The sequence below is a fragment of the Podarcis filfolensis genome (genome assembly GCF_964270895.1).
Source record: "Podarcis filfolensis genome assembly, chromosome: 2".
In the NCBI taxonomy this organism is placed as follows: Eukaryota; Metazoa; Chordata; class Lepidosauria; order Squamata; family Lacertidae; genus Podarcis; species Podarcis filfolensis.
Window position 1 is genome coordinate 15,457,655 of NC_139605.1, and position 26,009 is coordinate 15,483,663.

A 26,009-nucleotide genomic window follows, 5' to 3' on the forward strand; every position below is an offset into this window, starting at 1 on the left:
GAAATTGCTCTCAGGAAAAATGGCTGTGTCATACTAAGTTTTTTTATGTGTTTAAAACACCCCCACACCCCAAATATCTGAATTCATTGGCTCCTCATGTGCACCTCTGAAATGGGACTGGGGCCTACATTTTAGACAACCCTAATTTTTCCTTTTCATCATTAGGTGCTCCTTTGTATTCAGATTAGGCCGAAGAACAATGATGTGGCATTTGGGAAGGAAGATACAAACCAGTAACCCAGCACTGGAAACCAAGATGGAGAAGATCTGCACAGCCACCATGTATTTCCCCTTGGTGCTCAAGTAGGTTGGCACAAAGGAGACCCAAACACTGCAAAATACTAGCATACTGAAAGTGATAAACTTGGCTTCGTTGAAACCCCCAGGAAGCTTCCTGGCTAAGAATGCTACAGTAAAAGAGATTGCAGCCAGAAGGCCCATGTAGCCAAGGGCACAATAAAACATAGCGATGGACCCTTCATTGCATTGCAGTATTATCTGTCTGACCTGCGAATCCATGTCCAGTTCTGGGAATGGAGGAGAGATTCCGATCCAAGCAATGCAGATGCCAAACTGAATGCTGCAACGGAAGAGGACAATGGAGTTTGCCAAATTTTTTCCCACCCACTTCCGGATGCTGTTCCCTGGCTTCGTGGCCATGAATGCCAAAACCACAGTTATAGTTTTTGCCAGCACAGACGAGACGGCAACTGAGAAGATGATGCTGAAGGCAGTTTGGCGGAGAAGGCAGGTGACTTTTTGAGGCTGGCCGATGAATAGAAAGGAGGACAAAAAGGAAAACAGGAGAGAAACAAGGAGGATGTAAGTGAGAGTTTGGTTGTTGGCTTTAACTAGTGGAGTGCCTTGGTTTTTAATGAAGATTCCCAAAACAGAACCTGTGGTTAGGCACAAAATTAGGGCAAAGAAAACCAAGGTAAACCCCAGAGGTTCTTCATAGGAGAGGAAGACTGTAGTCTTGAGGATACATTGATGTTTGTCATCGTTTGAGTATTGATCTTCTGGACACTGATGACAATGGTCTTCATCTGAAAGGAATTAATAATTTAAGTACATCGAATGTCAACAATTTTCCTTATTAACAAAAATCTCCCTACATAAATGAGGCCGCTTGATTTGCTTTTGTGTAGTTTTACTCAACATTCTGCCTTTTACTTCACATCCTGTGCAACATCTCAAACAAATCTAGAATGGCGGTAGGCTACTGGAGCCTGTCAGATCTATAGAATGAGGAGCATAGCTGAACACCAGGAGAAATAGTTATTCATCAGGTAATGAGTTGATGTTGAGCTACATAAGGCCACAATTAGTGCTTTGAATGAATTGGTTCAGCTGAACTAGTTCAAAAATATCTGAATAATACAGTTGCCATAGTTGTGGGTGAATTAATGACACATTAAATTCATTCCAGGCTAGAACTTTGAACAATTTATAGTTCATCCTCGTGTTCAACCCCCTGCTGCCCCCATACTCTTAGCTTTCATTACACTTAGCTTTCATTAAAAGAAAGAAATGAAATGGAAATCCGTTTAACAGTTTCCTGGCTGGTACAAATTAAACAGGGTAAGCCATCTTGGTTGTAAGTCCTGGAGGACCTGCTCCCCACCTTGCAGACCTTTTCCCTGAGAGGTCTGAGAGGATAGGGCCCTAACTGACTCCAGTTACAAAAGTTGAGGCTGCTGAAGAGGCCAGAGGCAATCTTGGCTGTGAGTCATGGAAGACCTGCTTTTTGTGAGCTAAACAAGTTCTCTTGACTGAACGTGAAGTGAACCAGCTCGTTTTTTTTTGGGGGGGGGAGGATTAACTTGAACTGAAACCAGTTCCTTTTTAAAATGAACTTCCAAAGCACTGGTCAAGAAATGTGGTGCAGCGATGTCTAAATCGGAGCAGGAACAACTGGGGGGAATAAAAAGAATTCTTCAGACAATGGTCTGGAACGCCCAGCACACTGATGTGTTTTACTGAAATAATGAAAAATGGAATAGTACTAGAAGTCAGCATTTTAATACCATTGTAACAACTCGGAACGAAGCATGATTGGACAGAAAAAGAACTGTGGCTGTGGCAAAATGGCCAAGATGTATTTTTGTGCCATTGAAAGACTGCAGCCATAAAATCTGAAAACTGTTCTAAAACTATGCACTGGATTCAACTGAAGTCCTGATTCAGGACATGGCAATGGGGGGCTTGAGATAAATTGGGTTGAGACAGCCACTGATATGGCCCATCCATAGCAACCCAGGGCCTGAGTGTTAAAGGAGTTGTAGGGATGGACAACCCTATTATGGTCAATAGCCTTCACAGACCACATGCTGTTTAGTGGCTTGAATGGGTGAATGTGGTGCAGCAGAGGCTTTCTGAGAGTACCTAGCAGGGGAACAAGCTATAACTTCAGTCTCTTTGGGGCTACACTGCATTAGGCAAATTATTGCCCTGGAACTGATTCTCAAGAACTGAAGATTAAAAATGTAAAGGTGTTGTGAAAAATCAGCACCTTGGTGTTCTGGATCTCCGTTTTGCAAATCGTCCCAATTGTGCCAGAATTCTTTTCTGGCCTAGCTTGACTACTTTCATTTTGAACCTCCTCCTCAGTCTCCCAGGGTCTGCTGTTCCTACAAAATCATTTACCTGCCTCGGTAGAAATGGTTCCTTCCACACAAGGGTCACAATTATAGCAGCAAATTGGTTGTCCTTCGGGCACCACCTTGCTGGATCCGGGTTGGCAGCTTTCTGTACAGGCAGAACGAGGCCTTGTCTGAAGGGCACCAAGAAAACAAATAGGGTTTGAGGAGTTTCTGCTTTATCTGTGACTACTAAACCCTTCTATCGTGATGGAAACCCAAACAAAATATATTATAACATAAGAGCATGTGACACAATTCATTCTGAGTTTTTAAGGTGCTGCAAAGTACTTGTTAAAAATGATCAGCATAGCATCTTATTCCAAGATTATTATGTCCAAATAACAAATGAGAGGTTAAGGCTGATGTCAGGAGTCCAGGTTCCGGGCTTGATAACACAGTAAGCGTAGGTAATTAAAAAGGAGGATTTATTGCAAAAGCAAACAGATAGCTCCAGATGGTTCTAACAAAGCTGCCAACATTATCACTCAAGATGACCCTTCTGAAGACTCCTTCCAGTTCCTACAGAAGATATTGAACTTTTGCACCTTACTTGTTTTGCTTCCTGTCTAGCAGCCCTCCCATTCACTGACTCTTCAGACATTGGATCAGCTCCAACTGCTTCCAGTTCCGCAATACTGTCTCTGTGTCTGTTCACGCCTGTTTGAGTTTCCTGAGAGCTTTGGCTGTGTTCCAGCCCACTCTCAGTTGTTCCCTTGGCAACCGGCATTCCAATGTCCAGGGGATTCGGCACAGGCCACTGTTCCTCCTGGGTCAAATCTAAACCTCTCTGTTCTGCAGCCGGCTGTAAAGTTCCACTAGGAACTGGCTCATTCCTGACAGCTGAGATGAGCTAATTTGTTCATTGTTCATTTGAACTGGAGATCTCCAGGATCACTGCTCACTTCCTTAACTACAATTATATCAGTTTGGGGGTGCTTTTTGTTTTGTTTTGGTTTACAAAGGATATATTCCCCACCTGATTAAACCAGTTGGGCCACACTATGGCCTCCTCATGAATAATCAACTGTACACCTGAGGAAGCTTGGGTCTCCAGCTTGCCAACTTTCACCCGTGAAACAGTATTGTTAGGAAACACAACCACATTCACAATATCATAGCTGGCTACCAGCTCATCTTCATCAAAATATATTTCATCCATGGTAGTGCTGTTAAAGCGGACAGTTCTCAGGAAGCGGTGAAGCTGAAATGAGAGGCAGGGAGAGAAGGCCAACATTTGCGAAATGGGTAAAACAATTAAGATCCCATTCCTCTTTTCATTTCCAGTCTCCAACTGTTCTATTCCCCCATCCGCTGCCCTAGAATTGATGTGATATGGCTGTAGCCTCCACTTGAACGTTGAAGTCACCCAGAATTATCAGCCAGGATTCCTTCAGAACCATGTTGAAAACCGTGTCAGAGATCAAATATCGCAACTGGAGAGAGACCTGTTGGAATGTAATGTAAAAGTGCTGTCTAAAATGTATAAAATATTATTGGAATGGGAGACAAAAGATGAGCAAGCAAAATCCTCAATGATGCACTGGGCAATAGATATCGGTCATAATATAGATATGGAAGCATATCATGGAATGATTGTGGAATATGGAGATAAAATTTACAGCATGTTATGGTTGAAGAGAAAATTATATGAAAATGATATGTCATTGGTATCTAACACCGAGTAAACTGGTAAAAATGTATAAATCTAAATCAAACAAGTGTTGGAAATGTAGAGAGAAAGAAGGTTCTTTTTATCATATGTGGTGGTCTTGTAGTAAGGTTAAAGCTTACTGGGAAATGATATACAATGAATTGAAAAGGATGTTCAAAATAACTTTGGTAAAAAAACCCCAGAAGCTTTTCTTTTGGGAATTATAGGGACAGTGCTACCTAAATTGTATAGAAATTTATTTATGTATGCTACTACAGCAGCAAGAATGTTACTTGCCCCAGACTGGAAAGAAGCAGAAGTCCTAGCAAAGGAAGAATGGATGCAAAAACTTATGGAATATGCAGAAATAGTGAAACTTCCTGGAAGAATAAGAAATTAAGATAACTTTTTATAAAAGAATGGAAATGGTTTATTGAATATTTACAGATAAATTGCAAACAGATAAAAACATTAGCAGGATTATTGTAATAACCTGCAGTTTCTTAAGAGTATATATTTAAAGTAGATAATTAAATGAGCAAATTAAATGAATTTGGATATGCAGAAGTTGTTAAAAAATAAATTTAAGGCACTACAGGAAGAGGGCGAAGGAAGTCAAACTTTGAAATGTTAAAGTGATTGTAAAACTAATGAAATGCATAAACTTGAAGAGTATAAATAAAAACTTGGAGGAAAAAGGAAAAGCAAAGAAAAAGAAAACCGTGTCAGAGAAGCTTTTGGGCAGATGAGTGCGTGGTACACCAACAGCGGCCCTGACCTGTCTCTCAGACCCAGCAGTAGATGCAGGCCCTCTACTTCTGCTCCAAGGCAAAGAGAGGTTTCTTGGTGAGGGAGAACAAACTCCTGTGAACCATGGCAAGCTTTCTTCTCCACCCAGGTGGTCATGCAGTTTCACCAATCCAAGTCTCAGTAATGCACCCCAGCTTGGTGCCCTCACCCATAACTGAATAATGAATGAGCACAAATGAGTACGTTTCTGAGCACAATTCAAAGTGCTGACCTTTAAAGACCTAAACGGCCTCGGCCCAGTATACCTGAAGGAGTGTCTCCACCCTCATCGTTCAGCCCGGACACTGATGTCCAGTGCCGAGGGCCTTCTGGCGAGAAGCAAGGTTACAGGGAACCAGACAGAGGACCTTCTCAGTAGTGGCGCCTGCCCTGTGGAACGCCCACCCATCAGATGTCAAAGAGATAAACAACTACCAGACGTTTAGAAGACATCTGAAGGCAGCCCTGTTTAGGGAAGCTTTTAATGTTTAACAGACTATTATATTTTAATATTTTGTTGGAAGCTGCCCAGAGTGGCTGGGGAAACCCAGCCAGATGGGTGGGGTATAAATAAATTATTATTATTATTATTATGAGCAACTTGGCATTCAGCAACAACAACACCATGCTGTTGGACACAGGCGATGAGCGCACAACAGCACCATGGGGTCACAGGGAGTCAGATTTGGCACACTGTTTCCCCCTTCCTGCTTTTACCTTCACAGCAGCCCTATGGAGTAGGTTAGGCTGAGCATTGGTGGCTCAGCGACTAACTGCAGTTAACTGCACGCAGTTAGGGCAGTGCTTTTCTTCTAGCCAAAAAGGTGCCGGTACTGCATACCCTTGAGTACCCCCAAGGGAAAAAGCACTGAATTAGGGTATTTTCAGCTTGTTTTTATATATATATATATATATATATATATATATATATATATATATGGTAGAAAATGTTTGTTTTTTGTTATTTTACTGTAAAATATGAGGAGACAATGGGCTGGGATGCTTAAAGCAAGGGGAAAGCTGCTTTCATGTGTTTGTACATGTTTATTTATCTCTACACAATAATAATAATAATAATAATAATAATAATAATAATAATACCTTTATTGTCATTTTACAACCTGTCTACAATGAAATTAAACTAGCCTCCCCCCCCAAAAAAACCACTCATGTTTATTTTTCTCTACACAACCTGTGAATACTACATTCTAGAGATGTATATTGCTTTTCTGTCCAGGAGCTCAGGGATGTGCCCATTGCCTTCCCCCGCTTTTTCTTTCTTTCTCCACAACAACTTTGTGAGGTAGATGGAACTAAGTTATTATATGTACATAAGCAGGAGTTTTTGCCTGCCTTTCAACACTTTAAACAGCCGTGTCTTCTCCCAAAGAATCCCATGAATTGTGGTTTGTGAAGGAGAGTTGTTAGAAGACCTCTATTTCTCTCACAGAGCTACAATTCCCAGACTGTTTTAACAATCTATCCCTCTGCCGAGGGAATTCTGCAAATTGTAGCCTTGTGAGGCGAATAGGGGTCTTCTAACAAACCTCAGCACCCCTAAAATAACTACAGTTCCCATGATTCATTGAGGGAAGCCATGACTGTTAAAGTGGTACAGGAGTGTGTACCACACACACAAATGGCCCAAGTGAAAGAAAATGGCGTGTGACAACAACAGACATGTTCTTCCTATTTCAGTTGTGATTTCAATGAATCTCTCCCACTCTTACCTGCCATGGCTCTACACTCAGAAGGCCCGGTATACCTTCTTTTGCAGCCATCATGTGGTGAGATACAGGTGTGATCAGAGCATGTAAGGCATGTGCCACGACATAGACAGCATTATAAATATTGTAGCTCTCAGCAGACATAACCATCCCACCATTGGGGAGGTTTCCCCTTCGCATGCACCTTTCCCAAGTTTTCCTTGACCATCTGTGGTGGGTATGAGAGCAATCAAATATGTCTGGCCAAACACTATCAAGGAAAGCCCAATCTTCTGTCAAGAAAAGTTTCTGGGATTTTATCCTTTTGTCCGTTTGAAAGACAAATGACAAAGCGCCATGGAAGAAAGTCATGTCCCAGTATGAGAAAGATGTGGTTAAGGTGAAGCCCCACAGTGCTGTGGAAATCCAGACTTTCCCTACAGTGGCATTGCTTTGTCTTTCAACTTCCTTCAGCCCGTGTGGCATCAGAAACATTGATTCGGAATCGCCGTAATAAATGATCACGTTGGCTTTCCTCTGAGTCAGATGTGCTACGCAACTTAAAAGCATGTCTTTTGGAACATTCATTTCAACAGAAAATATCCGTGGGATTGCATATGTGAAGGCTACACAAATAGCACTCCCAGAAACCTCAGCCTTCATGGTTTTCACAAACTGATGTCCGCCATCATTGTCTGGAGCAATGAGACCAATCCACGTCCACCTGAAATGCAGCAGCAATTTCACTATCCCCTTGAACTGTGGAGCTTCCTTGGGGTTCATCCAGTAGGAAGAGGGAAAATGAATTTCATCACTCAGAATATTATTGACAAAACCGTAAATCAGCTAGTAAGGAAAGGAAAGAATGTTTAGTGTTGGAAATAACATTGCTAGTCAACAATGCCTTCTACTTAACAACACAACCTCACATATGTCTGTCTACTCAGATGTAAAGTCCCACTGATTTCAATCGGACTGATTCCCAGGAAAGTGGGTATAGGATTGTTGATATTTCTTTCCCATCAATATGCATTTGGTTCCCTTACAGAACTGCCTCTAGAGACAGTTTAGAGTACAACTGTTTGAACTTTTCCAAACCAACCAAAGTTTGCTGCATTTTCCACGTGAATATTGTTTTCATTTTCCACAATTGGCCTTCATTTTACAATGGTGATAGAAATCACCAATTTTCTAAACTTTTATTGGATTTGGACATTTTATCATCCTGACACAATTTTTATGCACAAGATAATATTCCAGGGAATGTTTAAATGATTTAAAATACAAGATTTAAAATGGTTTAAAACAAGTCCAAAACATTGTCAGATAACACAATATCTTTCCAGCCATCTGAAATACAAGCTCCAGATTTTAGTTAGAAATGCAACCCACTTTGCAAAGAAATAAACCACAGAGCCTTGGGCTTGCCGATCAGAAGGTCGGCGGTTTGAATCCACACGATGGGGTGAGCTCCCGTTGCTCGGTCCCTGCTCCTGCCAACCTAGCAGTTCGAAAGCACGCAGTGCAAATAGATAAATAAACCCCACTTTCAATCACAAGAGTTAAGGCGTTTGGTCTGGGATTTGTTCTGCCCAGCCCACGTTGTTCTCCCTACCTGAGGGACCTCGTAAATGTTTAGCATGGTTGCCATCTGAAAAAAGGTTTCAAAGTCCCCTCCTTGAATAACAGCCAGGAGCTTCCCTTGCCTTCCGCACCTGAAATTAGGGACCATCCAATGTTTAGTCGACAACAGGTCTATGGTGGCTTCAGAGGCTGTCCTGGCACTGAAACAGTTTTCATAGATCCTGTAGCCAAGTGTGATGTTAGGAAAGAGCTTGGGATTCTCATTAATCTCATTAATGGCAAACAAGATGGCCAGGATGTGTTCATAATTCCTTTCCAGTATCCTGGAATGAAAAGGAAATTTAGCATCTACCATCTACCTGTTGCATCTGGCTGACGTTTCGTTTCCTAAATTTTATTTTTTGCAAACTTTGGAGTTCCCCCAAGTCTGATGCTACCTCCCTTTTTGTGGGAATGGTGACATTTCAACTACATAAGAATTAACACTCAGAGAATGAGTTCCTTATGATGTAAAATTGCATATTACAGTACAAATAAGATGGATCTGCTCCCCACTCAGAATTGGAACTTTTATATAACTTATGGAGAAGGACATACTGAGTTACTCGCACCAACAATTGTGTGAAACAGCATCTCTTATATCTCACCAAAGCGGGGACAGTATTTTGCCAAGAATAAGTTTGGAAAACCCAGGTTTGTGTCCGGATATTGTGAGGAGACTCTTGAGAGTCCCATGGACTGCAAGAAGATCAAACCTATCCATTCTTAAGGAAATCAGCCCTGAGTGCTCACTGGAAGGACAGATTGTGAAGCTGAGGCTCCAATACTTTGCCCACCTCATGAGAAGAGAAGACTCCCTGGAAAAGACCCTGATGCTGGGAAAGATTGAGGGCACAAGGAGAAGGGGACGACAGAGGACGAGATGGTTGGACAGTGTTCTCGAAGCTACTAAGATGAGTTTGACCAAACTGTGGGAGGCAGTGGAAGACAGGAGTGTCTGGCACGCTCTGGTCCATGCGGTCACAAAGAGTCGGACACGACTAAACGACTAAACAACAACAACATTGCGAGCACTGGAGCGTATTTCCTTCATCTCTCCATATGAATCCTCCACTTCTCCATTCACCTTTCGTATCACTTTTCAAAACCAATTTGCTTAAGAATCTGCTGCTGATTCTGAATACAAACTGTAGCAGGGAAGATTGGAATTGACTGGAAACAATTTAAAGCTAACAGCAAGTAACACTTACGGGATGAAGTCATGGACAGGGTCAGACTTGAAGTCATGGGTTGGATACAGAGCTGTTCTCATAGGTATAACTCCAGCAATGAAGTAATCTCCTGGACTCTGATAATTATTTGGAGGTGTTCGTAGGAATGAGAGGTCTACATTTTCAGACTTTACTACCCCAAAAAACCAGTGAAGCGATATTAGCAGCAGGATCATTTTAGGCACAAACAAACAAGGGACACCCTCCTTCACTTGGCATTATTGTATATCCAGAAAGTGCACTGCCAGAGAGATCTGTCGGGGGGAAATACAACAGCCTTGCAAGCCGCATTCTGTGTCTGACTTCATAGAGGAGGAACTTGGCCTCTATGATTGCCTCTAAAGAAGAGGAAACCAAACATCCAACAGGCAGACCAGCTCTGATGGTCAGAACCCCAACCCTCATCCTTATTAGCTCAGTATATTTGTATTGATGTTCCTCTCTTTCCATGTTTCATGCAAAAAAATGATCAGTGATTTTGAGTTCCAATATTATCATTACTATTATTACTGATTTCAAAAGGGGCCTCTAAAAAATAAAACCCTATGGGATGTTCGTCCCAGGAACACAAATCAATCACCATGATATTAATAATTGCAGGGAGCATAAGAACACCTCTTTGTTGCATATGCACAGGAGAATACATGTGTGCTAACGTTTATGCCACACTTACCCCTGGGACAACTGAAAGGACAGTGAACTTGGATTAAAGTTTAGCAGAAGTGCAGGAAATTTGTGACCCTACAGATGTTGCTGGCCTGCAACTCCCATCATCCTTGACTGTTGGGGGCTGATGGCCATTGGGAGTATAACAATATATGGAAGGCCAGTTTCACCACCACTAGCTTAGTGGGGGAGACTCCCCAGAGAGTTGGGAACATGGTTTTTATGTATGTTTCTCCATTGCCTGGAGAGACCAAAAGGAACTTGGCTGGAGAGTTAGCTCATCGACTCTTCTGCTCCTGCCAACTGGGTGATCCCCTCTCTTCTACACCCTTCTCCAGCACTTAACACAACTGTTGCTGTTTGCCCTGCATTTGGTTGTGACTGTAGAGCAATGCTTAATTGTCCTCAAGATGTTTCCAAGGGAGTGGGATTGGAAGAAAATGTGAGCAACTTGCTCCTGCCATCTTGGCTACCAAACTGAAGGAGCATCTCCACCCCCCAACATTCAGACTGAGGTCCAGCTCCGAGGGACTTCTGGAGATTCCCTCACTGTGGGAAGTGAGGTTACAGGGAACCAGGCAGAGGGCCTTTTTGGTAGTCGCACCCACCTTGTGGAACACCCTCCCATCAGATGTCAAGGAAATAAACAACTATCTGATGTTTAGAAGACATCTGAAAAGAGCCCTGTTTAGGGAAGTTTTTAATGTTTGATCTTTTATCGTGTTTCTAATATTCTTTTGGGAGCCGCCTAGAGTGGCAGGGGAAACCCAGCCAGATGGGTGGGGTATAAATAATAATAATAATAATATGATGATGATGATGATGATGATGATAATAATAATAATACTGCTCCACCGTGTCCAGGGCTCACACTAGAACCTTCTGTGTAAAACCTAATCTGACCATAACTGTAAGCCTCATTTGCAGCCCCATTGATGTTAATATGTCTGCCCTAAGCTCTTGTATCCCTGCCAACCTAGCAGTTCGAAAGCACGTCAAAGTGCAAGTAGATAAATAGGTACCGCTCCGGCGGGAAGGTAAACGGCGTTTCTGTGCTCTGCTCTGGTTCGCCAGAAGCGGCTTAGTCATGCTGGCCACATGACCCGGAAGCTGTATGCCACCTCCCTCGGCGAATAAAGCGAGATAAGTGCCGCAACCCCAGAGTCGGTCACGACTGGACCTAATGGTCAGGGGTCCCTTTACCTTTACCTTTAAGCTCTTGTAAGCAGGTTAGCCCCATCAGGCCAAGGTAAGGTTGCCTATTCAATCCACTCACAAATACTAATATTAATCACAGTCCGCATGGTGTGTGCTCTCACTGTTCCTTCTTTCTGTCATTCAATAAAATGTTTAAATAGTCTGGGAGTCGCCTTTTTTGGAACTGCTTAGCCCATATTTCTCAACTTTCAATCCTGCTTTGAGCTTTGTCAACTCACAAATTTAAAAGAAATGCTACTGTTTGGTAAGGAGCCAGCAATATATGCTGGCAATTCTGGAGCTGATACAATTTCATAACAGCTCTGCAGAACAAAGACCCTGACCTGGATGTATTACTGGCCTAGCCACATAATTTAGAAAAGTATCAATTGTCCCAGAAAGCAGCTTCTTAAAGGTGTTTGCCTTCCATTCTATTATTTATTTGAGATCCAGAATCGATTTAAACAGGTTTGAATTCAATCAAGCTGCATAGCTTTCATCTAAACCCCTGAGGAATTGATCAATCACAGGAGGTGTGCCTTCGTCTATCATTTCTGATTAACCAGCCACTAAGGTTGGTAATGCGGGTGGCGCTGTGGTCTAAACCACTAAGCCTAGGGATTGCCGATCGGAAGGTCAGCAGTTCGAATCCCCAAGACAGGGTGAGCTCCCGTTGCTCAGGCCCAGCTCCTGCCAACCTAGCATTTCAAAAGCACGTCAAAGTGCAAGTAGATAAATAGGTACCATTCCGGCAGGAAGGTAAACGGCGTTTCAGTGCACTACTATGGTTTCACCAGAAGTGGCTTAGTCATGTTGGCCACATGACCTGGAAAAACTGTTTGTGAACAAACGTCGGCTCCCTCGGCCAGTAAAGCGAGTTGAGTGCAGCAACCCCAGAGTCGTTCATGACTGGACTTAACTGTCAGGGGTCCTTTACCTTCTTTAAGGTTGGTAACTGGAAAAGTCTGTACTTTCTGGCTAAATGTAACACCTTGAAGTGTTACAAATCAGAGGTTCTTTTGATCTGTTTGTAGCTGGTTCTTTAGGAGAAAGGAACACAAATAGACCCAGAGAGTTGCAACTCAGCAAAACATTTTTATTGTATACATTAAAATGGCAGTCCCTAACACACACACACATTCTCAATCATACTCACCAACACCGCTTCACCAAGGAGCGGATGGTGCTGTGGTCTAACCCACGGAGCCTCTTGGGCTTGCTGATTGGAAGGTCGGCGGTTCGAATCCCCACAACGGGGTGAGCTCCCGTTGCTCTATCCCAGCTCCTGCCGATGTAGCAGTCCTAAAGCACGCCAGCGCAAGTAGATAAATAGGTACCACTGTGGCGGGAAAGTAAACGGCGTTTCCATGTGCTCTGGTTTCCGTCACGGTGTCCTGTTGCACCAGAAGCAGTTTAGTCATGCTGGCCACATGACCTGGAAAGCTGTATATGGACTAACACTGGCTCCCTCAGCCTGAAAGCGAGATAAGCGTCACACCCCATAGTTGCCTTAGTCTGGACTTAACCATCAAAATGATGATGGTTCCCTCCCCTTACACTTATAAAACAAAATAGGTGTGCAGAGATCAAAAGCCTGGTTGCTGTGCACTTTGAAAATATAACCAGAATTCTCCTGGGAATGATGGTATATATTGAAAGGGCACTCCTGGGGGGGGAGATGGTCATCCCATGGTAACATGTTGAGTAAAATTTGAATTCATTTCTGAATTTTGGCTGAGCTATACATTTGACCAAACTCTAATCTTTTCTTTTCATCATTAGGTGCACCTTAGAATTCAAATCAGGCCTCAAGACAATGATGTAGCATTTGGGAAAGAAAATACAACCCAGTAACCCAGCACTGGAAGCCAAGATGGAGAAGATCTGCACAGCCACCATGTATTTCCCCTTGGTGCTCAAGTAGGTTGGCACGAAGGAGACCCAAACACTGCAAAACACCAGCATGCTGAAGGTGATAAACTTGGCTTCATTGAAACCCCCAGGGAGCTTCCTGGCGAGGAAAGCAACCATAAAAGAGATGGCAGCCAGAAGGCCCATGTAGCCAAGGGCAGAGTAAAACATGGTGGTGGACCCTTCATTACACTGCAGAATTGTCTGTGTGACTTGGGAATCCATGTCCAGTTCTGGGAAGGGGGGATACATTCCGATCCAGGCAATGCAGATGCCAAACTGAATGCTGCAACAGAAGAGGACAATGGAGTTTGCCAAACTTTTCCCCACCCATTTCCTGATGCTGTTCCCAGGTTTTGTGGCCAAGAATGCCAAAACCACAGTAGTTGTTTTTGCCAGCACAGAAGAGACGCCAATTGAGAAGATGATGCTGAAGGAAGTTTGACGGAGAAGGCAGGTGACCTTTTGAGGCTGGCCAATGAATAGAAAGGAGGACAAAAAGGAAAGCAGGAGAGAAACGAGGAGGATGTAAGTCAGGTTTTGGTTGTTGGCTTTAACTAGTGGAGTGCTCTGGTACTTAATGAAGATTCCCAAAATAGTACTTGTGGTTAGGCACAAAAATAGGGCAAAGAAAGCCAAGGTGACCCCCAGGGGTTCTTCATAGGAGAGGAAGACTATGGTCTTGGGGATACATTGATGCCTCTCGTTGTTTGAGTATTGATCTTCTGGACACTGATGACAATGATCTGCATCTGATAGAAAAAATTGTTTCAGTACATCATATTCCAAGGTGTTCCAGAAATTTCATACCACAATGTGATTTTCTCTCTCCCCCCCCCCCCCCGCTTTATTATATTTTTACTCAGCATTCTCCCTTTTAATGCAGTTCTTAGGCAACATCTCAAACAAGCATGCAATAAGCCTGTTGGAGTCTGCCAAATCTTGGGAATCAGATGCAAAGCTGAAGACCTGGAGAAATAGTTATTCATCAGATAATGGGTTGATTTTGAGATTCATATGGCCATGATTAGTGCTTGGAATTAACTAGTTCAGTTGAACAAAGCTCAAGAATCTCTAAACGACACCTGAAAGTAGTTCCCATAATTGCCATGGACCAAGGTGAATAAAGTCCATTTGAAGGTAAAACTTTGAATGCTTTCTAGTTCATACTCAGATTCATCCCTCCATCCCACCAAAAGCCTCAAAGTATTAAGCCTTTCTTTTTTTAAAAAAGTAAGTCAATTGATCATGGGGGGGAAAAGTTGGAAAGCAAAAATTGGAGGCAATGTTCTATGGCTTATTAGGCAGATAAGGAGGTGTGCTGCTTATTAGTCATTTAATCACTGCAGTGGAAGAGGTTATAGTTTGGGCCTGCTTGGAGCTGTGTGTTGGCCTAATTGTTTCACTGAAATAGATTCACAAGAACCAAATAATAATAATTGTAAAATGTTGGGGGAAATCTGCATCTTAATTTTGGAAAGCGCCACACACTTCCTTTGCAAAATTTCATTTCAAACCTAGCATGCCTACTTTCATCCTGACCCTCTTTCTCAGTTTCCTAGGGCCTGTTGTTTCTTCCATACCATTTACCTGTGTTGGTGGAAATGGTTCCTTCCACGCAGGGGTCACAACTATAGCAGCAAATTGGCTGTCCCTCTGGCACCACCTTGTTGTATCCAGGTTGGCAACTTTCTGTACAGCTAGAGTGAGGTCTTGTCTAAAAAGACATCAAGGAAAACAAACAGTGTTCGGTGAGTTTCTGTTTTGTCTGTAGGTACCAAACCATTCTATGGTGATGTGTCCATGCTTTGCAGAATGGTATATATGACTATGGGACACGGGTGGCGCTGTGGGTTAAACCACAGAGCCAAGGACTTGCCGATCAGAAGGTCGGCGATTCGAATCCCCGCGATGTAGTGAGCTCCCGTTGCTCGTTCCATGCCCCTGCCAACCTAGCAGTTCGAAAGCACGTCAAAGTGCAAGTAGATAAATAGGTACCGCTCTGGCGGGAAGGTAAACGGCGTTTCCATGTGCTGCTCTGGTTCACCAGAAGCGGCTTAGCCATGCTAGCCACATGACCCGGAAGCTGTACACCGGCTCCCTCGGCCAATAAAGCGAGATGAGTGCCGCAACCCCAGAGTCGGTCACGACTGGACCTAATGGTCAGGGGTCCCTTTACTTTTACCTTTATATATGGCTATACTAAGTATCTCAGCCTTGTTATCTCCAAATGAGAGGTTCAGGCTAAGGCCAACTTTTTGTTCATCATTTATACATTATCTAAGTAGGATCTTGCAGGAATCCAGCATTATAATCTCCCAAAAACCAAGGAGATGTTGATTTTGAGGCAAATATTAGCTATTTTGTCCAGAATTTGTTTGAACTGGAGACCTCCAGACTCACAGTTCACATTCCTAGCAACTGCTGCATTGATATGAGTATATCCTTCACCTGATTAAACCAACTGGGCCACACTGTGGATTCCTCATGAATGGTAAGTTTTAGACCAAATGATGCTTGGGTTTCCAGTTTACCAACTTTCACTCTTGCAGCTGATTCGTTAGGAAATGTGACCAAATTCACAACATCATAGTCGGCCACTAATTCCCCGTCCTCATCAAAATGCACCTCATCCATGGTAGTACTGTTGAAGTGGAGACTTCTCAGAAGAGGGTGGAGCTGGATGTGGGAGAGAGAGAATGTCAACATTTGAAAGATGGGCCAATTAGATTCATCCTTTCTTCCATCTGAGTCTTCATCCCCCAACCCTCTTTTCTTTGGCGGAAACTGATGTAGTGTTGGATAAATTTAAAAGCGGGTTCCTAGATTGGAGGTATCTCTCCCAGAAACCCAAAAGAAAACGATGTAAGCTCCAAGTAGAAAAAAAATAGGCCTTTATTTATATGCTTATTTTCACTACATGATCTGTGCATGATTATCATCTTCCAAAGCAGCTACTCTAGTCCGAACATAAAAATGGAAAGTGTAATGCTGGTGGTCAACAAAAGAGGCTGAAAGACTCCCTCAAGGCAAATCTTTAAAAATGTAGTATAAACACCAACAACGGGGAAACACTGGCCTGTGAGTGCTCCAGTTGGAGAACAGCCTTTACCAAAGGTGTCATGGGCTTTGAAGACACACAAATTCAGGACGCAAGGGAGAAACACGCTAAGAGGAAGGCACATTTGGCAAACCCTCACCTTGATCAACTCCCACCCGGAAACCAATGTCCCCACTGTGGAAGGACGTGCAGATCCAGAATTGGCCTCCACAGTCACTTATGGACTCATTGTTAAAACTGTGTTTATGGGAGACATAACTCAGCTATGAGTGATCGCCAAAGAAGAAAGAAGAAGACATTCTATACTTATATTTTGTTTTTCTACCCAGGAGCCCAGGGCTGTATACATTCCCCTATCCCCCCTTTTAAATCTTTGCAGCAACCCCATGATATAGATTAAACTGAGATAATATATGTGCATAAGCAGGATTTCTGGCCGAAAGACTGTGCAGGAGTGTGGGAAGGCGGGCAGAATGTCCACCCATTGCAATTGTAATTTCAATCGATTTCACTCGCCCTCACCTGCCATGCTTCTATGTTCAGAAAGTCCAGCCTGTCTTTTTCTGTAGTTCTCATGCGGCTGGACACAGATGTGATCAGAGCATGGAAGGCATATGCTACAACATAGACAGCACTATAAACATTGCAACTCTCCGCAGACATGTCTTTCCCAAGCCAATCTTCAGGGAGACCTTCCAATTTCTCCCTCCCCATGCATCTTCTCCAGGTTTTCCTTGACCATCTGTGGTTGGGATGAGAGCAATCAAAAGGTTTCGACCAAATCTGATTGAAGGAATCTTCATTTTGAGTCAAAAAAAGGTCCTGTGATTTAGACCTTCTGTTTGTTTGGGTGCTGAGGAACAATGCCCCATGGAAGAATACGATGTCCCAGTACTCAAAAGATGCGCTTAAGGTGAAGCCCCACAGAGCTGTGGCAATCCAAACTTTCCCTACCGGGGCATTGGTTTTTAGTTCAATTCTGTACAGTGCATGTGGCAACAGAAGCATTGAATCAGGATCCCCATAATAAAGGATCACGTTGGCTCTCCTCTGAATAAGATGTCCTAAAAACCTTAAAAGTATTTGTTTGGAAACATAGAGGTCAATAGAAAATTGTGGGATTGCATATGTGAAGGCTAAACAAATGTCACTCCCAAAGACCATCGCCTTCATGGCTCTCATGAAAAGATCTCCGCCATCATTGTCTGGAGCAATGAGACCGACCCACGTCCACCTGAAATGCAGCAGCAACTGAACGATGCCCATGTACTGTGGAGCTGCCTTGGGACTCATCCAGTAGGAAGAGGGGAACTGAGTTTTATCACTCATAGTATGGATTACAAAGCCGTAAGTGAGCTGGTATGGAGGAAAGGAATCAATGCTTAGTTTGGAAATAATGATCAGGCCTTGCTTGTCTGAAATGTTTTCCACTTAACAGAGCTGTCTCACACATGTCTATTCAGAGGCAAGTCCCACTGAGTTAGATTGGAATTATACCCAGGCTATAGATCCGTTGACAGGGAGATGGAGAAACTCCCTAATGGGGAAAGGTTGCAGAACTGGGGACTTTTCACTTTAGAGAAAAGGTGAACAAGAGATGGCATGGTTGGATCTAGACACATCAAAGAAGCGTTTCAGTTAAGCACGTTGCAAAGTTTGTTGTAAGAAATCACATTGGGGAAAACGGAACTCCACAGCGCCATCTGGTGCCATGGTGTTATAATGCATATACAACGCATACGAAGGGACGCAGGTGGCGCTGTGGGTTAAACCACAGAGCCTAGGACTTGCCAATCAGAAGGTTGGCGGTTCGAATCCCCACAACGGGGTGAGCTCCCATTGCTCAGTCCCTGCTCCTGCCAACCTAGCAGTTCGAAAGCACATCAAAGTGCAAGTAGATAAATAGGTACCGCTCCGGCGGGAAGGTAAACAGCGTTTCTGTGCGCTGCTCTGCTTTGCCAGAAGCTGGCCACATGACCCGGATACTGTACACCGACTCCCTCGGCCAATAAAGCGAGATGAGCGCCGCAACCCCAGAGTCGGCCACGACTGGACCTAATGGTCAGGTGTCCCTTTACCTTTTACAATGCATACAAAATGCTTTTTCTTTCCCAATCTAGTTGAGTCCTACAACTCCTGCTCTGAAAAAGACAGCGCTGCATTTTGGAAGGTTCACCCTCCAGTACATCCCTGTTCCTTACACTTCTCCTCCAAACCTTAGTGGGGCTCAGAAAACAGCAACAACAATGAGAAGCTTTTTCTGATGGGATTTTAAAAATTTATTCAATACAGGTGTCACCTTCCTGCTTGTGGTGCAGAGTTGCAGAAGGCAAGCAGTGTGAGGTCACAAGTTTATCCCAACTTTCCTGAGGCAGACATCAGCCCTAAACTCCTTAGCTGAGGAAAGGGTTCCACATTATTCAATCCCCATGACCCCACTTTCAATCACAAGAGTTTAGGAGTTTGGTCTGGGATTTGTTCTGCCCAGTCCATGTTGTTCTCCCTACCTGAGGGACCTCATAAATGTTTAGCATGGTTGCCATCTGAAAAAAGGTTTCAAAGTCCCCTCCTTGAATAACAGCCAGGAGCTTCCCTTGCCTTCCACACTTGAAATTGGGGACCATCCAATGTCTAGTAGACAACAGGTCTATGGTAGCTTCAGAGGCTGTCCTGGCACTGAAACAATTTTCATAGATCCTGTAGCCGAGTGTGATGTTAGGTAAGAGCTTGGGATTCTCATTAATCTCATTAATGGCAAACAAGATGGCTAGGATGTGTTGATAATTCCTTCCCAGTATCCTGGAATGAAAAGGAAATTGAACATCTACCACCTGAAATACTATGTTCAAATCCTGCTTTTTCCACTCAAGGTGTCAGTGACATTTAGATCTGAGTGGTTTGTCTACTTGGGGGAGAGGAGATCTCCACCTCCATCATTCTGCCCGAACACTGAGGTCCAGCTCCGAGGGCCTTCTGGCAGTTCCTTTACTGTGAGAAGTGAGGTTACAGGGAACCAGGCAGAGGGCCTGCTCAGTAGTGGTGTCTGTCTTTTAAGAACATAAGAAGGGTAGTGCTGAATAAGAGCAAAGGTCCATCATGTAGATGTCTAATAGGAAGAAGGCATAAAAGCCCTGGCTTGGCTAGGACTTAGTGGCCTTTGGCTCATCCCAGCATAGAACAGTCTCCTTCAGTGGCCACAGAACCATAATTTACTTATTTTCCCCTTTCCCACCCTGTCCCCCTTTTCCTTTGATAATGTGTTATTTTAAATACAGTAACTGTAAACAACCTTGGATGTGTTGGGAAGAAAAGTGGCCTGTAAGGGTAGCAATCAAAAATGGAATTATATACTATAGAGAATGAATTTGCATTTTCTGCAAGATTGCTGAGAAATCTACCCATAATACATTCAAAACAAAACAATAGTTTCCTTGTGTAGCAATAGCTTGTTCCAGTAGTTCACTTACAGTATCAATTCAGTTAATAGTCCGGCAACAATTCATATACATTTAATTTAAATATTTCAGAACTTTGCATTTTTCTTCTCCATTCCCTTGAAGGTACTACAACAAAAGTTGTAAGAAGTTTTTTTTAAAAAAAAAAAGATTCTAGGAGTCAATGTTCATTTTAATTTATCCAAACTTTTTCAGCTTTCAAATATTTAAAATGTCAGTGGATTTGCTACTTTTGGGGAGAGAGCACAGACCTACAGACATGCACATTCCTCTCTTTGAAGAGCGAAAGAATTGCTCTGCTGAAGCAGACCAAAGATCCTTTTTTCTCCAAGCAAAAGCCAAGAAGTTAATGAATATTATGGGAGTCAAAGTGCATTTGAATTTTTCCTGGAGATTCAGGTTGCTATTAGTAAAACTTTTCACGTGAAATTCTAGGAATTGGATCCTGCTACCTTTTATAACACCATGTAAAATGATCCTGAGAGACATCAGAGACATCACCTTGCCAACAAAGGTCCGTATAGTTAAAGCCATGGTTTTCCCCGTAGTGATGTATGGAAGTGAGAGCTGGACCATAAAGAAGGCTGATCGCCGAAGAATTGATGCTTTTGAGGTATGGTGCTGGAGGAGACTCTTGAGACTCCCATGGACTGCAAGAAGAACAAACCTCTCCATTCTTAAGGAAATCAGCCCTGAGTGCTCACTGGAAGGACAGATCCTGAAGTCTGTGTTCTTGAAGCTACGAACATGAGTTTGACCAAACTGCGGGAAGCAGTGGAAGACAGGAGTGGCTGGCGTGCTCTGGTCCATGGGGTCATGAAGAGTCAGGCACGACTAAACAACTAAACAACAACAAAAATGACCCTGGAGGATAAGGAGAACATCTTTTTCTATAATTTAATGGGTCGTCCTACTTCTCACTTTTTTCCAGGGATGACGAGGAACCATTAAGGAGTACTCTTTGGGTTTCAGTCAATCAACCAGCTTCAAATCCACCTAACAGTTACCTCGTTCAACCCACATTTTACCAGCTTCCTTGCAAGAGGATCATAACTTGAGGGACTTTGTCCAAAGCGTTACTGAAATCAAATAAGGAGCTAAAGATTCTGCTGCTCATTCAGAGCATAGGCTGCAGCAGGGAAGATCAGAATTGTCTGAGGACAACCAATACTTAATAGCAAATAGTACTTACGGTTGGAAGTCATGAGCAGGGTCAGACTTGAAAGTGTGTGTTGGATACACTGCCGTTCTCACAGGTATAACTCCGGCGATGAGGTAATCTCCTGGACTGTAATAATTATTTGGAGGTGTCTGTAGGTCTGAGAGATCTATCTCTATATTCATCACTACCCCAAAGAGCAAATGAAGCAATATGAGCAGTAGGGTCATTTTAGGCACAATGAACCAAGTGGCACCTTTATTCAATTGGTTTTAGAATATACCCAGTCAGTGGACGGACAGAGATATGTGACAGGAAAGAAATACAACCGCCTTGACTGAGTTCACAGATTAAGAGCTTGGCTTCAGTGCTAATGGAGATACATTCAAGCATTTAACTGACAGACCAGCTCTGATTGTCTAACTCTCAAGTATTGTTCATATTAGCTCTCTTCAAATTTGGTGCAAGAAATTGCTGGGTTCTGATTATTATTACTATTATTATTACTGGTCTCAAAAGTGACATCCAGGGGTGGCGGGAGTCTTATGGGACTTTGGCCACAGGAACACTTATCAATCACATTGATTTTGATAATTGCAGGGGACATAAAACCATCTCTTTGTTCATTCTCTTTGCAGCACATGCACAGATGGAGAGCAGGAGAAAACATGTTCACAGCTGAAGGCTGAAATAAACACACAGAGACATATCTCAATGTTGAATCAGGGTCACTTCTATTAATGTAAAACCCAAATTTATAGGTGTGGGAATTAATAATAATAATAATAATAATAATAATAATAATAATAATAATAATAAATATACTACCCTTCATCAAGACATCCCAGGGCAGTTCATAGAATAAAACACAAGATAAAACACAAGTAAATAATTAATCCAAAACAACAACAAAATACTGCCGCCTTCCCACAGATACATTTAAAAGGCTGTACAATATTAATCAGCCAAAGGCCTGGTTGTAGAGGAATGGCTTATATTAATGGGAATCCTGAAGATATAAGGGTGATCAGACCCCCTGCTGGGTCAGAAGCAAGGTAAATAGGGAGACTTATCACTGTCCATTGTTGTTGTTTAGTTGTTTAGTCGTGTCCGACTCTTCGTGACCCCATGGACCAGAGCACGCCAGGCACTCCTGTCTTCCACTGCCTCCCGCAGTTTGGTCAAACTCACGTTCGTAGCTTCAAGAACACTGTCCAACCATCTCGTCCTCTGCCGTCCCCTTCTCCTTGTGCCCTCCATCTTTCCCAACATCAGGGTCTTTTCCAGGGAGTCCTCTCTTCTCATGAGGTGGCCAAAGTATTGGAGCCTCAGCTTCACGATCTGTCCTTCCAGTGAGAACTCAGGGCTGATTTCCTTCAGAATGGATAGGTTTGATCTTCTTGCAGTCCATGGGACTCTCAAGAGTAACCCAGCCTCTTGGATAATGGCGTTGTCCCGAGTGAATCTCCACCTTCTCCCCATGTCTCCCACTTCCTCATTTGTCATCCCTATGGGTGCTGACAAGCGCCCTCTGCCTTTGAGCTCTTTGCTCTCCTACTTTCAAGGCTCTCCGGGTTCTGGGATCTGGAGGATTTGGAATGCTTTCAAAAAACACTGTATCCGTCAGCTGTCACCCCCCTGGTGCCTCCTCCTCCTCTCCCATTATTTCCCAAGATTTCCCCTCATCTGCCTCTGAGATCTGACCTCCCTCAAACCCCTGTTGTAATTATGAACTGTCTTCAACATTCCTCCTCTGTCCAGTTCCTGACAGAGGTCCTTCTTCAAGTCCCCCCCCCCAAGAGGTGCAGAGGATGGCAACGTGAGAATGGGCCTTTTCTGCAGTGGCTCTCCATTTTTGCAATGCTCTCCTCAGGGAGAAGACCAGGATGGAGAGAGGAGAAGGGGAGGAGTGGAGCTGGAGGAGAGTTAGAATGATCTCACCCCACCCAACACTTGCCTGGTGTTGTAATCTAAACTGCAGCATTCCACAGACACTGGCTTTCTGGGGGACTATTCTGTGATACAGATCTGCAGAAACACCTGCAAATCCATTCAGGACAACCTGATCAATCCTGTAGTGATTTGTAGCTGCTTCAGTCTGATATATGGACGCGGGTGGCGCTGTGGGTTAAACCACAGAGCCTAGGACTTGCTGATCAGAAGGTCAGCGGTTCGAATCCCCACAACGGGGTGAGCTCCTGTTGCTCGGTCCCAGCTCCTGCCAACCTAGCAGTTTGAAAGCACGTCAAAGTGCAAGTAGATAAATAGGTACCGCTCCAGCGGGAAGGTAAACGGCGTTTTCATGCACTGCTCTGGTTCGCCAGAAGTGGCTTAGTCATGCTGGCCACAAGACCCGGAAGCTGTACGCCAGCTCTCTCGGCCAATAAAGCAAGATGAGCGCCGCAACCCCAGAGTCGATCACGACTGGACCTAATGGTCAGGGGTCCCTTTACCTTTTACCAGTCTGTTATGGGCAGAGTAGAAATTGGCTCAAAACAGCCTAGTTTGCTTTGGCCTTTGTCCAAATCCAGTTCACAGCCCAGGTACACACAACCTATATTGTGAGAACAATATAGACCTTTCTGTTCTGTTTCAGTTATTTAATTGGACCAGCTTCTCCATACTGTTTTACAATAAATGCCATCCAGCCCAACCTCCTGCTATGCTGGGATGTTCTTTAGTTTACGCTGTTATGTCAGTTTGATCATTTTGTATGGTTTTACACAATGTGGCCAGAGTGTGTGTGTGTGTGTTTCTAATGGATTATAGTGTTTCTTGAGCTGTTATACTTATTTCTTATCTGATAATGCATGAGCCACTTTTCCTTGTGAAGGCGTGGCATTTACAAACACAGATGGTGATGCAGGCTGCTTCCCTCAACCCACCCTTTTACATATAAACAGGTGCTGGCACATGGAATCATAGAACTGTGGGGTTGGAAGAGACCCCAATGGTCATCTAGTTCACCCCATGACACAAGGAGGTGTTGGCCCTGAATCCCTCTTGTCAGCTGCATTCTCTATGAAGGAAGAATAGAGAACCTCTGTAAAATCCAGGGTGCATGAAAATTGCAGCACTTTTCAGGTGGGGCCAGTTTATTTTTGGCTGACATTTACATAGGGTTGCCATATTTCAAAAAGTGAAAATCTGGACAGAAAAGTTGTTGACATCAAACCCCCCCCCCAAAAAAAATCTCAAACAAAGTTTAAGTTTTTAAGATGTTTTTAAAGGAAAACACCAAAACAACGAACTTGAATTCAATTTGAACTTGAACTTATCTTACGGCGTTAATGAACTTGACTAAAAATGGAGGTTAAGTCTGAGAATGATTACAATGTTGGGGGGGCCACCAGGTGGCGCATTGGAAGATGGCCGACAATAACATCTCTCTGACCCATACGAGGTAATTAAGAGGCTGCTATGTGAAGTATGCAGTCTTTCTACCACCCCCAAGGAGATGGGGGGCTGCCTTGCCAGCGGTGTCCACAATGCACCCCTGGATCCGAGAGATGGGGGTGCCGGTCACTTGGCACGAGCCCTCGATGAGGTCAGCTCTTCCTGATGCCGATTCCAATCAGCGCGTGCTGGTTAGCTTCAGCTCGGAATTATAATTGGAAACATACGATTGGAATGAAGCTGAAGCACATACATCAAGTAACGCTCGAGAGATAAGACTGCTGATTAATGGATCTCTGTGACCGGGAGTGACGGGCGGATAAGTAAATCTTCTGATGAATCACCATTAAGAGACTGTATGTTTGGAATGAAGGGGGGGGTGGAGGAAAAAACCTTTTTTCTTTGCACTATGTGATATTAATAACCCTCCACCCCAGAAAGAAACAAGATCGTTGAGTTTTTACTAACCACAAGCAGGAATTTAAGTACTGTGTGGGATGGATTATAGCTAAAGAGAGGATTCGTAAACAATGAGAATGGAGGAAAATTTTATGACGCAGTTAAAAAATGGTGTCTCGCCAAGACAGACTTGCCGGAGAAAGAAGGACAGGAGGAGGAGAATCAGGACCATTGGAATGAGAAGGATTGCTGCAATGTAATTTTGACCTGACAGAGCCTCCTGATATACTTGGCAAGTCTGAGAAAAGTAAAGGACAGACCGAAGATTAATTTTTTTATGGAAGCGTTGAACAGCGGCTGTCCCTGAGCGATATGATCTTTGGAGAGTACAAAACCCACACAGAGGATGCCTGTTTCCAAACTGCTTGTGAAAATTATCAGAGATCGCAAAGAAAGGAATATACGATAACAACAAGAAGATGAAGAAAGTAATAAAGGACTATCTGGATTGAACTGGATAGAACTGTTTAATTAAAGCAGCAATATAAGTGATGTTTGGACTCGTTCGGAGCTTGATGTATGGGTACCCCCAACAAAATTTAAAATTTGGCTGTATAATTTGGAACTAATGTGATTTGGATAATGTGATGTGATGGCCTGTTAATAAAAATTATTTTTTTAAAAAAGAGAATGATTACAATGTTATTTAATGGAATATAATTTTCTTCTCTGAAAGAAAGACAGGATTGACTCTCTGAATAATCTCTATACTTTTGGGAAAGAGTTTTTGGACTTTTCAGAGTGTCGAAGATACCAAACCTAATGGAGTTACAACTGTGGACTTATTTTATTAAAAAGGCATCAGCTGGTTAAAAATCAAGATTGAAAGAAAAGGACTATAATATCCATAGCTAAAATTGGACTAAATCGGATTTAAAATGAAAATCAATATCATAGTTTTATTTATATTGGCTACTAAAATTTTTGGTGTGAATGGATGTTAAGAATTGAATATATAATGGTTAAAATTTGTGAGCAATATGGGAGGAGGGGAGGGAAGAAGTTGGAAGTACTGGTGCTCCCTACTGAGTCTACCAAAATGACCTTGACAATGTACTGATA

The 26,009-nt window shown here is 43.2% G+C and overlaps 2 protein-coding genes across 2 annotated transcripts; both read right to left on the reverse strand.

Moving 5' to 3' along the window:
* Positions 1-24: 24 nt before the first annotated feature.
* Positions 25-9,819, reverse strand: LOC310758111 (vomeronasal type-2 receptor 26-like; the record flags this gene model as incomplete). Its single annotated transcript, XM_083604048.1, has 7 exons — positions 25-1,046; positions 2,647-2,773; positions 3,193-3,492; positions 3,619-3,843; positions 6,813-7,634; positions 8,404-8,695; positions 9,623-9,819. The coding sequence occupies 7 exons, from the start codon at positions 9,817-9,819 to the stop codon at positions 142-144; spliced, it is 2,868 nt and encodes a 955-aa protein (XP_083460174.1). The 3' UTR covers positions 25-141.
* Positions 9,820-13,020: 3,201 nt separating this feature from the next.
* Positions 13,021-21,277, reverse strand: LOC310758112 (vomeronasal type-2 receptor 26-like; the record flags this gene model as incomplete). Its single annotated transcript, XM_083604049.1, has 5 exons — positions 13,021-14,169; positions 15,008-15,134; positions 15,869-16,096; positions 18,986-19,277; positions 21,126-21,277. The coding sequence occupies 5 exons, from the start codon at positions 21,275-21,277 to the stop codon at positions 13,265-13,267; spliced, it is 1,704 nt and encodes a 567-aa protein (XP_083460175.1). The 3' UTR covers positions 13,021-13,264.
* Between the last annotated feature and the right edge of the window lie 4,732 nt (positions 21,278-26,009).